General features: G+C 40.3%; 1 protein-coding gene across 5 annotated transcripts in view; it reads right to left on the bottom strand.

Moving 5' to 3' along the window:
* FAM13A (family with sequence similarity 13 member A) overlaps positions 1 to 15,571 on the bottom strand; it is a 123,345-nt gene that overhangs the window by 92,578 nt on the left and 15,196 nt on the right. For all 5 annotated transcript variants that reach the window (XM_042049430.1, XM_042049432.1, XM_042049433.1 and 2 more), the window contains exon 5: positions 6,195 to 6,354. In XM_042049430.1, the coding sequence (XP_041905364.1) occupies positions 6,195 to 6,354 (160 nt within the window). The remainder of the gene's footprint in view (positions 1 to 6,194; positions 6,355 to 15,571) is intronic.

Raw genomic sequence — 15,571 nt, 5'->3', positions numbered from 1 at the left:
GTTAGCTGGAGCACTCTCCTTGACAAAATAAAAAATGCACTTAGGGGTCTTGCCTGGCTGGGATGGGCACTGCACACCTTGCACACAGCAAGCACCAAGAGTTGCAGCCACACCTGCAGCAGCAGGTTGCCTGCATGTCAGAAATCTGAGAGCAGGCTTGCACAACGCTGTGTGTGCACCTGTGCTGCCATTTAAAGTGCAAAGAACTACTCTGCCAGCTCATCCTCCCCACTGAAGTGGCAGCTCTGGCTAGCAGACTGGAAACAAACAGGATAAAAATGCAGAAAGGTAATTGCATCTAAAGTGAGAGTTCTTTTGAAACTATTTGTTTTTGCAAAAAATCAGCGAGAGACCAATTTCTGCAGCTCTTCAGGGATTGAAAGCTGCCTGTTCAGAGGGCATCAGAATGCACCTACAATATACTTACAATGATAAAATTGTGCATTTATAGTTTTCCTTGACTTTGTAAGATCGACTTTCAATTCAATTTTCATATTATGTTAATATTATTTTAATGTTATATGAATTTTCCAAGTGTACTTTTTCTTCTGCATCAGGTGAACAGGGTATGTATTCTACCACCCAGCAGGGGAGGAATGAGGAAAGCCTTTTGCATTTCTGTCTCAAACATGTGCTCAAGCCAGGAACAGCATTACATCCTCATAATGTCAGTGCTTGTGTGCCAGTGCAAATATTTATGTGCTCTGAGCTGAATGGTTCTTGAAACTAGAAGTGCTCTGTCAAGAAGGCATTGGAGGGAAAAGGTGAAAATACAATGACTAGGTAACAGATTGTATGTTTTATTTGAAGACAATATTGAGCTATAAACCACGCTATTAAAGGTGACATGTTTCACCTGAAGCCAGTGGAAGGAATAATTCTAGAAATCTCTCAAGAGCGAGTCTCTTAATAGTTTGCCAGCCCAAATTTCCCTTGCAACTTGAACTAAATAAAAATCTTCACTGCCTATCTTTGATTGTTAGAGAAGCCTAATGACTGTTATTCCAAGGTCCCAATTTATTCCAGCTGTAGCAATACACCACTGGCTAGCTGTACAATATAAGACTATATGCAGCTACAGTTCAAACAGCAATTCAAGACCTTTCTATATTAAAGGTCCTTGTTCAAAATTATTATTTCTGTTGTTACTGTAGGTTTTGTAAACCTATTTCTTCCAGAAGATTATAAAATTGGCAGTACTGCCACTCAGGACTGACTGATCATTCATTACATGAGTTATCACTCAGTTTAGTAACACAAAAATCTATCAGGATCATATGGATTCACAGTAGGAATTCTGTTCCAAAGCAAAATATAACAATGTTTTTCTTAAAAAACCCTGACACTTACAATGTGAAAATGAACAATAGTGCAGGCGCACTGACAGAAAATTACCTGCTTACACACAACAGTGCCTAATAAAAACCAGGTATTTATGATCCTGACAACGTGACCATGGAGCAAACACCTAATGAGAACACTCAACCCACTTCACCCATTTCTCTCTAACTAGCAGAGCCTATTGATCAACAGACTGGGACTCCTACTGACCCCTCACGGAGTTAGGAAATTGAAGTGAAGCCTGGATTAAGGATTGCAGTAATAGCTGGCTGCAAATGAGACCTATAAATTCCAACAAACGCCAACTTATTTCAGAATTTAAAAAAAATAAATCAACTCCCATAATTCTTTTATTATAAGGTGTTTCCAAATACAGACATATTTCTGAAGAAAGTACATGTTATACTTCCACCTGCTGGCCACCAAACTGGATGATCATCTGGATATCATTCTATTAGGTGGAACGAATTCCTTCCATCATGAACCTGACAGTTCAATTTCCCATTGAAATTGAAACTATTCTAAGATGAATTTTCTTTTTCATTAAAATTGCACTTCTAAAAAAATGTAGATGTTTCCAAAGAAACATTTCCCATCATTTCTAATTATAATACTGCAATATGCCTGAGCAATGAGCAAGAGGAGGCTTTACAGCCCTAGGAACAAAGCAGGGACTGGAATGAAACTTGCAGAGATTTCCAGGTGCCTTATTTTCTGAATTATGATCCACTGAGAAAGCAAGCTAAGAAATCCTTTTTACCTAGCACAACTAGTCTTTCCCAATGACTGAGCAACCTCTGAAAGAAGAACTGTAACTGGGACAAAGGTGTACCTGTGCCTCCTCAGTGCACACACACAACAAGAATGGCAGTTCAACTATCAGCAGCCCTACAGAATCACATCTCTTTTTTCCCATCTCTAACACTAATTAACTTTCAGCCTCTTTAAAACATATTTTCTTTAAGCTGCCACAGTCTGTACCTGATTGAAATGCTCTTGTTCCTTCTGGAAGCCTGTAGCATTGTGGATTTCCCCTAGCTATGACAAATATAGTAAACAAGATGCAACTTGCTCCGCCGGAGCTGTTTTTCCTTTCCAATACACTGCTCCAAGAGTAGCTTGATGCTTCCATGACTTTGTCTAATGATCCACATATTCTTGTTTTCATTTTAAAAGAGCAGTATTTCCTGCTTTTATTCCACTGATTTTATGACCAAAGTGTGGAAAATCTTAAGATATCCAGACCATGAAGTGTCAGAGTCAGCCAAGTTTGGGAAGATGGTAAATATGACCAAGACATGACACTCCCGTTTTGGGGTGGGATAGCATGAGCCACTACTCCCCTGGTTTTCAGTTTAATTAATGATTGAGGGTTGATGTTGACTTCAAAAAAGATTATTATGAGTGGATAATGTCACACAACAGGCACCTAAGCAACCTCAACAACAGCCCAAGACTGCAAGGAAAAGTAAGATTCTCACAACATCTTCAGACACTAACTAGTATGTTCCTCTTTCTCCCACTGAGATTTCAGCACCAAAGTAAGAGTCTGAAGCCATGAAAAAGAGATAAGAAAAAGCAGGGCTAATTTTGTAATACACTAAGCTAGAAAGGCATCCCAGAGCAATGAGAGAAGGGCATTGTTTGATGTACTTTTTGATGTCTTTCCTTATTTTTTCAAACCATTGTCATTGAATTTCAAATTTTGATTCAAGTTAGTCCTTCTGCAAATGCGTGGCGTTCTTCTGCCTGAATATGAATTTTCATGCTTATAGATGCTCTTTCCAAGCTCTTAGTCAAGAAACATCTGGATCAGCATTAATGGCTTCACTTATCATGAGGTCAAACTCTTAAGACAGTGTAAAAACTGACTTTTTTCAAGTACCTCCACCCCCATTTTGGGAATGCTTACTAATGCCAGCATTCCAACCGAGAGAGGAATTAATGGGTGTCTAGGAAAAGGTCTCAATAAATCCTATCCCCGAACTATACACTGAGAAGAACACATAAGACAGGTCACATTACCACAAGCCACTGTACTAACCTACAGAAAAAGTTATCTCCACATTCAAGAATGTCAAAGGAAGGATGGCAACGAAATAAGGGCTGTGGAGGGGCCACAGCGTGCAAGCAGAGTGACTGGAGATGATGGAAGGTCATGTATCAAGAGTGCTGGAGCTTCTGCACTTCACTACAGACTGCCAGCCTTTCCTCTGGAATGGGAATGAAGGGCTGTCAAGTTTGAGTACAGCAAGAATAGTGGGACGGGGCTGTGGGAATTCAGAGAAAAATGTAAACATGGAAAAGTGAGGAAGGAGTGAGAATGAAGACAATCATGGGAAAGGTAGCAGTGTAGTGACTCAGGGTGAAATGCTGGCAATGTATTGAGGGATTTGGGGGAAGGGATGATGGAACGCCCCAAAAGGAAGTGAATGAGGTCATCTAAATCTCTCCTCACCCTCCTGCTGTTCCCAAAACAGAAGCTAAAAAAGCCACTTAAATAAATGCAGCTGAGTTTGGTAAAGGGCAAGTCCTCATTTCTTCACTTTCCTTGCCATCCACTCCCCCATCCCACCACTGTTCATGCTTGAATGCAACACCCTTAGAATCAACAGGGCCTCAGTTTATGAGAGCATTGTCCTGAGCATCCTACATTTTTCACTGCTTTCAATAGGATTACTTGGAAAATTTCTATCCCCCTACCTGTAGATGTATCAATGGGTTTTCCAGAAGCAGCAACTTTGCCTACAAATAGCTTGCTGTTTTCTGGACACTGTGACACAGGTCATGCCAAATAATTCTCTGAGGCATTTGTTCTTTTATTACACAGACCAGCTTCTGCTGTATGTAATGGTTCATGCATTAGCAATCTGGCAGTCACTTTTCTCTACTGAATCTCATTATTATCACTTGATTTGCTCTTCAAGTGTACCATCTCTGTTATACAGATTGGCTAGGATTGGGGATATCTGCTAGGACACAAAAAACGTAACCTCTGAGAATAGTATAAAGTGTCCTTTCATAGAGCCATAGAACCACCTGACAAATTTAAAGAAAAACTTTCTTAGTACCTTTGCTACATTAAGTTAGATGATTGTACTTCTTGTGTTTGAGTATGTGCCTTGATTAAGCTAATAACTTCCCACCCAAATTAGACGAACAACAAACAAGGTCAAATTTTTGCAGCTGGCTGCCAGCAGAATTTGGAAAATATCAACAAGGTCCAAAGATGCAAACACAATGTGAGCCCTTGTATTCAGCCATGGCTCATTCCTCTCAAGCAATCATCTGTCTCCTGAGGCAAAGCCTCAGTGGGCAACACTTCCCACCTCACTTGAGTAATTACACTTTTAGCATATTTTGTTGGAGTAATTCTGGTTGTCATCGTGTAAGCTGATAGTTTGTATCTCTCAACAGCTGTGGGAAATTTCCCAGATCTCCACCTTTGCGCAATCCCAATTACTACAAGTCCTTAGAACTTAGTGAAAGACTAAGAACCATGAAAGAACTAAGTGAAAGACTTTTGGAACTGGCTGAGGCTTGAAAGAGAAGGAGACATATCTGAAGCTTTTCTTCTGGGCTCTTTTTTTTAGAAATATGTTGCTGAAGTGACCATCAGCGGCTAAACATCACTGCCATCGGCCAGGCAGATCATTTCCACTACCCAGAAATGACTGTGGCACTGGAAGGCTATCAGTGATTCTACCTCCTTCCACAGGAGCATTTCAGCTAAGTGTTAGTAACAGCTAAAAGACAACTAAATACAGCTAAATACTTCCTCACTGATTCATCACGTAAGAAAACCAGCAGCTGAGCCCAACTTATACAGATTCAGCAGACCCTCCTGTGATACACAACAAAGGCAGAGATGTTATCAGCTGATTTCATCTGAATGGCAGAACCTGGGCTCACACCAAACTTCCTGTTCTGTCAAGGTCAAAGACAGTATTTTTATAACTATTTTCTGTCAACTTCTATTCCAGACAGTGAAGTTTAAAGTGATTTTATCAGTGGGTAGAACCCTACCAAGGATAGGCATGTAGTTCAACCCTCCCAAACTCAAGAATTCACACCCTGTAAGAGAGAAATTATCTGCACAGTTAACACACAAAAAGAAATGAGGCAACTGCAAACCAACCTCATGACCGTATTCTGCACAGACTTGAGGTTGCTTCCTGTGGTAGAGACAGCACAAGCCAGAACAAGGCACTTTTGGCTGCCCTACTTGTCAGCTTCTGAATTTTAGAATCCTTTGATGTTACACACAAGCCCTCTTCCCACCAAAGGGGTAATACTTTAACTGTATCCCTTTTCTTTAAGAGCTCCAATGTACTTTCTTCAAAGAGTAACTCTTATTTAATGCTTCTCTTCAAGCGCACTCAGTAATGGCTGTTCTGAGTCAGAATATGTAACTTTTAAACTCAGGTACATGTTTGAGACAGGCAGATTTCACAGTGGCAAAGGCTAGGGACCTCACACTGTCCTAGAGTACCAAAGTTCATCATCACTGAAGTACACCATAAATGATAAACCATGTCAGAAACCCTGAACACTTCTTAAAATTATTCTGCCTCCTCATTCAAAAACATTTAAAATTTAGTGAATATATTTCCTGGATAAATAAGTGTGTAGCCAACAAAGAATAAGATGTTTAATAGAATGAGCTTCCAGACTAGTAATGAAAATTAGCCTATCAGCAGAATCAATGTGTAAACTGCATACCAATCAATAACACAGAACATTATTACACAAGAGTCTGCCTTCCACTTATCTAAAGGATTTCTGAATTGAAGCCTGAAATGAGCCTGAATTATTGATTTGCTGTAAGAAAATGAAATATTAGAGATACTCACTTTTACCAAAATTATTCTTGCTAGCTCTTCACATACAGGCTTTTCTTCATCCTTCTTCAAGCCTTCTAATTCAAACAAAGTATTGTAATTTTCCAGCATTTTTGTCATTATCCTGTTGCAGATCTCCTGTTCCTTTATCCCTTCAAATCCAGAGGGCACACTAGAATTGGAGAGACAACAAGCAGGGTGTTACAGGGACTCAACATACAAAAGGTCCTGCACAGAGTCTCTGTAACATTTCAGTTGTGGATACAGGCTGGATAGCAAGCACAGGAACTTTTGTCTTGGAAAGGAGGACTGTTCCTATGTTGGTAACAACTATCATCACAGTTTGTCTGCAGTTTTTCTTATGGATATTAAATACCACACCTGTTGGCCAAACTACCCTCTCCACAGAATCTAGGTAGGGATTTAAGTGAGACAGCCACCAAGTGGGGTGCCACCAACTCTGCTCTAAGTTGTGTTTCACCACACACAGTGCAGACAGCTCAGACACATTTAGCTTCCTCCAAAACCTCATTCATGATAACCTCAAAGGTACACAAGAAGGGTAAGCGAAAAAAAATAGGAAATCCCACATGCTAAGCAAAACACTAAAAGTTAAACAAGGTCGTTGCCTTCAGATGACCCAGTGCTGCACGCCAGATTTTTTAATCTAACTTTGGAGTTACCATTTCTTTTGAAAGCAGGATCATAACTCAAAGGGCTTTCTAAAACATGCAGATGGATGCTGCCTTCTGCAAAACAACCTAAAAGACCAATACATAAAGTGATTCCTAAGCTCCATTTTCTGGGAGAATAACCAACTACTTGGCTGCTGAAGAAGCAGCTTCTTTCTCTCTTGAAACAGGCCCCTTTGCACCTTACCACAGACCTTAAAGGCACACAGAAAAGGGAAGATACTGTAGGTATCTGCATGTTTCCTAATGTATTTCACACAACTCTCTCAAGTAGCAAAAAATGCATGTCGCTCACAACAGAGCTCACAATTCATTGAAGCATCTTGTGATCATCTGCTGGAATGTAAGCTTTCTGCACACTTTACTGGACAATTTTCTTGGCCCCAAACTGACTTAAATTCTGTTTTAATGCAAAAGTACGATCTCTGAAGAATCTTCTTCTCCAATCATTAGGTGTTTCCTATTGTACAGTACTTCCAGCAGACAGACTGTCTTCTCAGTAAGCTACAAAGTGGCTGCTTGGATATGAATTTCCTAAGGACCTTATAAAGTGGCAGAGACTGATGATCAGGAGTAATGAAACACAGGGAAGATTTAAAGTGAAGAAGCAGAGAAGTCAAAACCAAAAAAAAGTTTCAAGCACATTTTGGCTGAGGACAACAAGTGGTTATATGAGAAGAAAACACAACCCAATCTTCCAAAAGTAAAACAAATTCCCCCTGAGCTATTTCACAGGGATGTAACTTGAAAGTAAACTACTGCTTACTGCACAGAGTAAATAAAAATTTACAAACTAACTAACTACCATAAAACTGTAACTGTAGTATATTGGGGCCAGATGTGCATTTCAACAAGATGGCTCTGAAAGCTGATGCTCCCAGAAATTTGTCATCAAAAAGGGCCTTTTTGTAGGGGCTATTGATCCTTCTCAATGCTTTATTCTCTGCCATACATCTACACGTCAAGAGGGAGAGTAACCCACTGCAGCAGAACATATCTGTGTAAACTCTAGAAGAGAGTCCTTACTGCTATCATTTCCACATTTAATACATGCTAGAGTAGCAGGACCTGAATTTTAAATGATTGAATTATTTCACACTGTAGAATATTGGCAACTGTAAAATCAGCTGATTGATTTCACTAGTGTGGAACCTGGCCTCAGACCAAACAAAGAACAAATAGGATGACTTCTGTTGATAGATCTGCATGTACACTCAGGCCAACTCATTTTAAAGAATGTCACATATTCACTAAAACTCAGCAACTGGCCTGAAGAAAGTGTATGTATTCAATAGGCCCATGCAATTGCCCTGACCGAAGGAAACCTGTGAAAAGTCCATCATCCTATTCAGAACAATCCTGCATGAGTAGGGTGAGATACATATGCAAAATACAAGGCTAAAGCTTGTGGCTTCAGTCTTTTTTAACACTTCTCTCTGAATGTAACTAAGCAAAGGATCATTAATTGATTTATTTTAATGGCAATTTAACATATTTTATTCATCACCACTTCTCTGTCATTTAAACAGACATATTTAACAAAGTTTCTAATATATTTCTCCTATAATTGCTATTCTTAGACCTCAATCACGATAAGGACTATTACACTCTGTGAGCTCTCCATGGTGACATTTTCCTTGCAACAGATATATGCTGAGCTGAAGATAAGTTTATATTATGAGCACACACCACCCTGCCTATTTATACACAGTAAACCCCATCTGCTGCCACACTGCATGATCTATCAGTTTGACTAGACTTTTCTGAAAATGTGTGTAAAAAAATAGCATTTTACTTTAGCTCTTCTCATTCTGAAAAGTCACGACATCTACAAATGTCACTTCAACTGACTAGAAAAACCCAGATCTGTGAGAAAATATTCTCTCACACTTCCACTTTCCTGATGCATACCCTACTCCTTGAAAATCCTTCATGATCTTTTGTGAAAATCTTGTTAAAGCATCACAGTAAAACTGTGTTCATAGTCAAGGTTCCCTTATGTCTATTTTCATGTTAATTAGGCATTACAACTGTGTTGCTTTGAGAGTTAGACACACAATTTACTCCAGTTACAAAATCCTCAACAGAGGGACTTGATCCCCTTATAGCCACATATGTACAAATTACTTCAGTAACAGCACCAGAAGCATCAGTTTCACTACCACAAACACCAGAAGGGTGGCACAGACCTGCAACTTCTACAGTTATTTCTAGAAGAAAAAGTGTTGATAAGTGCAGATCTATCTTAGAGATTTGAGGTGGAAAACCCCCACTGAAGTTATCACAGTGGCTTGCAAAGCCATCAGCAGATACACAGCATAGGCAGAGCAGGAGCAAAATCTCTACTGTCCCCTCCCTTAGATTCCCTGGACACCATGCCCTTCCCAGAGAGATGCTCTGAATGATCTGTGTGCAAAGCACAGCATGTCCACATTAAGCATTTGGAAAAAATGCACCTTGTCTAAATGAGGCACCAGCATTAACAGTGTCTGACACAGTTAAGAAGGGTTGAGGGCAAAGGTGCATCAGCACCACAAGTTTTTCAGGGTATTAAAGACTGAAAATATGGGTGAAGTCATTTTAAAGCAGAAGAAGCAGTAGTTCTTGAAGTTAAAACATTACTTGGTAATAGGATCAGGCTGTCAGCTCTTCAATTCAAAATCTGATACCCAGCAGCATTTCACACTTCTGCCCAATGTCCTACAAGCATGGCTGGCTCACCCAGTGCAGCTCCATGCAGCTCCTGTCCATGCAGACCCCACACCCACATGTTCTTTGGGTTCTTCCAGACCGAGTGCATGTCTCCTTCCATAGGATGGCTCAGGAAAGCTAGTCTCAAATGGGTTAAACCACAAGCAAGAGCAAGGCTCTGTGTCACAACTTTTACTCAGAACTGAAGTGACCTGAGGTCAGACTAACTCACTGTGAAAGAATTCCTTACATCTCAGGCATTTAGTTAAATGAATTTACCTCAGGGTCTCTGTAAACAAGCTCTAACAGCCTAAATGCAGAGGGAGCTTTTGAGACAGTGAATCCCAGACTCTACTGAGAGCAGTGCAGTGACACACACAAACATGCAAGTGGCACGACAGGCATCACTACAAGGCTCTGCCACCATCCACCACACCTGGGAAACTTGCCTCAAATGGCCAGGAGGACCTGGGATGTAGTCATCTGTCTATAATGAGCAGAACTGAGTTCACTGAACTGATTTCCCCAGGCAGCAAGTGCTGACAGCTCCCTGCCACAACTGAGAACCAGAGATTTCCATGTGAAAGGGTCATCTCATTATGAATTCCCAACAGTGTTTAACCCCTCCCTGTCTGAGATGCAGGATGCACATTACCATTTCCCCATGTGGCTTTGCAGAAGCAGCTTACATGGAATGACAGCACTGTAATCTTAATTTACAATCACTGAGGGCTATGTGCTCTATAAACTACTTTTGCTGCTTGTACAGTACCTTCTTTTTTTGTAGAGAAGCACCACAGTCACCTTACCATTCTCCCAGGGAATCCTCCCAGAAACAAAGGAACTCAAAGGACAGGGAACACTGCATGGATTTTTTGTTTCTCCAGCCCAAGCAAAACATTTTCATTAGTACCTCAGATGTCCCTAAGTCCCTCAACAAGCACAAATGGAGATTTTGAGAGCAGAGTTGCAGTAATTTATAGAAGTTATGACTTGAGGCAGTCTGTTCTGTGTCTCTAGGCGGTCTTTACTGTGCCTGTAACAGATGCGACCTCGTCCACTTCAGCTGATAGAAGGGATTTGGCCTAACACACTGGTCCACAAACTGATGCAGCTGAAAACAGGTACATATTCACGTTTGCAGACTCTGTTGCAAGATCACAGTCTAATAAGTAGCTAAAGATACAGCAACACTCACTTGAGACAGGTGTTCATCTCAGTCTGTGTGACTCGCTTATGTGCTCTGCATCATTTGCAGGCTTACGTCTCACCAGTCTCACCAGTGAAATGCAATGACAAGATACAACTGTTGAGATTGTGCAGAAGTGTTTTAGCTCCTGTGATACTGGAGAATCCTGGGGAGTCAACTCTGGGGCATGTACTTACCTGCTTGTTAAAATCTGTTCCAGGTTATTTTCTTTAGCAATAGATTTATGAGCCTAAGTCAACTTGTTAATTCTGCTCTACCAGCATTGCTTGCAAAATAATAAATAATTCATAAAAAATAAAAGCACTAATAAAAAAAAAACCCCAAAACAATAGTATAAAATGAATGATAACAATTGTTAATAAATAATAAAATTATGCAAAATACAGGCAACACAGGTAACACAAAACAGTTAGAGTGATGCTGCCACAAAGACTTTACTGACTGGCTTCATTTATAGGAAAAATCTTTTGCTTAAGCAAAAGCTCCATTTTTCATCACAAAATTACAGTGATAGTAGGCATCTTAGAGAGAGCAACCTACACAAAGGGGGACAAAGGGCAGTCCATAGCCTAACATCCCCTTGCAAAGTATGTTGCTCACATCTCCAAACATTCCAAAGCAGAGGCTCTTCAAAAACACTCCTTATGATTGTATTTGAGCTGTATTGCTGAGCTCAAATATTCATGAGTATTTAATATGATTATGGATGAGAACATTTATAGACTTGGTATATTATGCTTGATGCTTTAAACTGTCATTATAGGCTTCAGCATACTGAATACTTATGAAAAATTCCTTTACAGTGCTGGAAAATGCAGTATTTAAAATCTTTATGAACCCTTTAAGAAAGGTTATGTCTGCATGCTCCAATTTGCAATAATTAATGTTTAAACAACAATATTCAGTACTCAATTTGGCCCCGATCCTGGATGTACATTTGTTTTTAAGACTGATGCAGGATTGGGACTGCACTGCTTGAAAACAAAGCCCATCCACATAATGTTTCAAAGGCCAACATTACTCACTAAGGAGTATTAATTCAGCCCCTCTGCTTTCACTTCAGTTTCACCCAACCAGTGCAGGCTCCAAGGCTGCTAGAAACCAAGGTAAGACATTCATGCATAACTTCAGATCAGATTTTAATTCCTTCAAGTTCAGCACCTCTGAAATACCTACAGCTACCCTACAATCTATCATTTTCTCCATATCCAAAGAGAATACACTTTTCTTGTTACCCTTTGTGTAACTTCTGTTACGTATTCATCACATATAAATAACTGCATCTAACTCCAGCATTTTAACGGGACACCTGCATTTGCCAGCTACTTTTGGGGGGACGGAGCAATCCCTCACAACATGCTTAATCTCTGCTGGCATGAAACACAACCAAGTTAACGAGGGCTTGAATGATGGAGGCCACACACAGAGATTATTGTTTGAGAGAGAGCTGCAAAAAATGGGTGCAAATGGACCCTCTGATTATTCTGTTGAGACCTCATGTCTTACCGTGCCAACCAAAGGATAGGGTAAGTGCAGCAGCTCCTCTGATACCCAGCTCCAGGAGAACAGAGAGGAGGAGAGAAAACCCAGCTGGTCCTCTCCTTTTCCACACAAGCTGTCAGAGCCAAGCAGAGCCCACACAGCAGGCCTTCACTAAGGCTATGCCTCTACAGGAGCTCAAATTCAGGTCAATGGACAATAACTTCCTCCAAGAAGCTGCAAATGTTAATACTTTACACAGATTAGCCCAGTGACAGAAAAGACAACTATTTATGTTCCTTTGTGCTCACTGTTCCTCCAGGGCCATATTTCTCAATATACTTGACCTTTGCCTTCCATCACAATAAATCTGAACAATCCAAGTTGGGAAAAAACAGTGAACCAAATCTCCAATCTTTTTTTAAGCTGTTTGACCTTGCCCTTTACATGTTCTTATATCTTAGATCACACTTCGTTACAAGGAATGCAAATAGCCATTTTTTCCCTTATTCTATTCATTAGAAATACAGAAAGCACAAGATAATCTTTCCTTAGAAAAGCACCAGTGCAGTTTGTCAAACAGCAAGTAAGGAAGCAGGGGAAGTACTGGAGAAGATAAAAGCAGTAAGTTTAGGAGACGGGATACATTACAGAGGACACAATGTAGAAAAACAGAATGAGATTAACAGAATTAAAATGAAGCCTAAATATCTGGAAAGTGGCCAAGCACCATGATTTATTCAACTGTTAAACAACTTCGGTTATGGAGTAGGAGATACTATGCTTAAGTAGCTAAATTGTCACTAAAAATCCCTTGCCAAAAGAAGTCCTTCACTATCAGCAGATGGGCTTTATCTTCTTTGACACTGTGCATTAACTACACAGACTCTGACATTAATTTTAGACATGAGTGTGAATTTCTGACAGAAAAATCTCAGTTCTCCCTGCTTTGGCAATGTAATTGCTGACAAGTTGGATGCTGAGCCTTCTTTCCTTATCATGGAGAAACCCCCCATGCACTGCTCTGAACAAACAACACAAAGCGAGAGGAACGTTCACTTCAGCCTCCTGCCAATATTTAATTTCTGCAGCTTCTCCATGGGCTGCCTGCAGCCAGTAGAGAGAGACAGTCCTTGCCAAGTAGGCTTCAGGCAGCCTTACTCTGTAGCTCTGAAATGTGTTCTGAGGATCTCCTTCTGGATGCTTGGCCAACCAACTGGTTAAGCCCAATACCTAGAAAAAAAGTGCTGCAAGTTCTTTTCTCCCCCTGTCAAATCTGTGTTGATACAGATGGTCACAGCTCCAGCAATATAAGAATGCATCCCCATTAACACAGGAAAAAAGGGTATTTGAACTGTTGCTCACAACCTTTGTGTCTGGACCACAATCCTGAACTGCCTTGAAAAGATCAAGATCTGATGAAACACATAGCTGAATTACCAGATGCTGAAACAGAGTTTAAATAAAATCTACATCCATAACTCTAACCTATTTGGGTCTTTAAAAAACACATTAGCCATTTGTTAAGTGTCAAGCCTTGCTTTCACGGCCTCTTTCGCCACATGAGCATTTATTTCAACACGTGTCACGTCTGCTGGGCTGGTTACACTCACATACAGCCTCACAAGCCGCTGGGTTTTCACCTCCAGTGAACTCTGCCTTTCTCAGTCTTCTGCAATGGAATGAGGTGATCCCATCTCTGCACCTTACAAAAACTTTGTATCTTTTCCATGCCATCTCAGTAGCAGAGATCAGTTGTGGCAACAACTATACAGCTTTTAACACATATGCTTTGGTTTAATATTAGGAACGCCAATTGCAATTCTGAACCACAGTTCTCTGCATTCTACACCAAAAAATACTCAGAGCTAATTTTTAAACTCTCCTGAAGGAAGCGATGAGTAAACTAAGAATTATTCTAATAGCCACTAGGGAGCTTGAGTCATAGAGATTTAGGCATTGAACTCAATTCTTCTAATTACTTTGTTTGTTCTGAACTGTGCTAATACATTTAGACAGAAATTCCCAAACTACCCATATGAATGCAAGTTTAAAAAATTGTTTTGCTTTTCCTTGTCAGAAATTTGCAGTATTGTGCTTCCAGCAATTCTCATATTCATGCACTCCCATGCATACTACTGTCTTTTGAGCATTTTTTGTTTTGGAGAGGAAACTAATTCTCCTCAAAATGTACTTTATCTCTTTGTACTAATACAGCAAATGCTTTAATCCTGAATTCACCTTCATCATCCACCAGCAACATCTTAAGATAAGTCAGCTGTAGGCCAAGCTTTAGTTTAAGTGTCTCATTGCTGTGTGTTCTCTCCCTAACCAATGGAAAAAGACAGGCTCCTTAAAAAGACAGCAGGCAGCATCGAGCCTAGCTACGTGGAACTGTCTCGATACATTATTACAGGAAACTAATTTCTGTTTTCTCTCTTTAAAGAAATCTACTTCTTTCCGAGAGGAAGCTCAGGGGGATAGATTAGATTAATTGCTTCATGAGACTAAGTTTTACTAGACAATTCAGTATTAGTCCAGAGTGAAATTTTTACAAAGATCAATACAAATGCAACATTGATACAAGGAATCACTTGTCTCTTCTTGGAGATATCACATATCTTTCAAGATTGATGACTGAACTAAACTGCTTAGGTGTCTCCCGTTGAGATCTTGGATGCCAGCCAGAGGGTTCATTGCAGAGGTGAAGGTGCTAACGCTGCACGGCATCACAGCAGTGACTCAACAGAAACCTTCTCACTCAGGAGTGTTCCTGCACCTGGAAATAACTGTTCCTGCTACTGCTGCAAGCTGCACCAGCACGTAAAGCACGTCTTCAGCACAAGCACCCAGGAACTGCTCCCAGTTAAAGAACCCAGTAAAATATTGAGTCAGGCTGATGCCTTTTCCTGGTCTTAAAAATCAAGAGTCAAACACAGTTAGAAGGAAAAAAGGGATTTTACCTTGGTATTTATTTTAAGGATCCTTAGGTGCACTACGTCCACATCGAATGCGCCGAAATGCACACCACAGTGCCCACCCCAAAGAATCTGGTCTAACATTATAGGTTTTACTAATTAGCATATCTATCAAAAATTCCCCAACGAGAGGCTCAAGTGAGCCCCCCTCCCCAAGGAACCTTCCCCTGGATGGCTCTATCTTAGTTTACAGAATGTGTTCTGGAGAGGACCTTGGGGTCTGGGGCACACTGATCCCTAGCTATGAAGCTTCTAAAATGTTTAGTCTCTTAGCTTGACAAACAAGTCCAAGAATGTAGGCAAAAAGCACTGAGAATACAGAAGTTGTAAAAAGGTATA

This window comes from Corvus kubaryi, unplaced genomic scaffold (assembly GCF_017639235.1).
Source record: "Corvus kubaryi isolate FWS band 111438036 unplaced genomic scaffold, C.kubaryi_AGA036_p1.0 71, whole genome shotgun sequence".
NCBI classification, from domain to species: Eukaryota; Metazoa; Chordata; class Aves; order Passeriformes; family Corvidae; genus Corvus; species Corvus kubaryi.
This window is presented reverse-complemented; position numbering and strand designations above follow the sequence as displayed.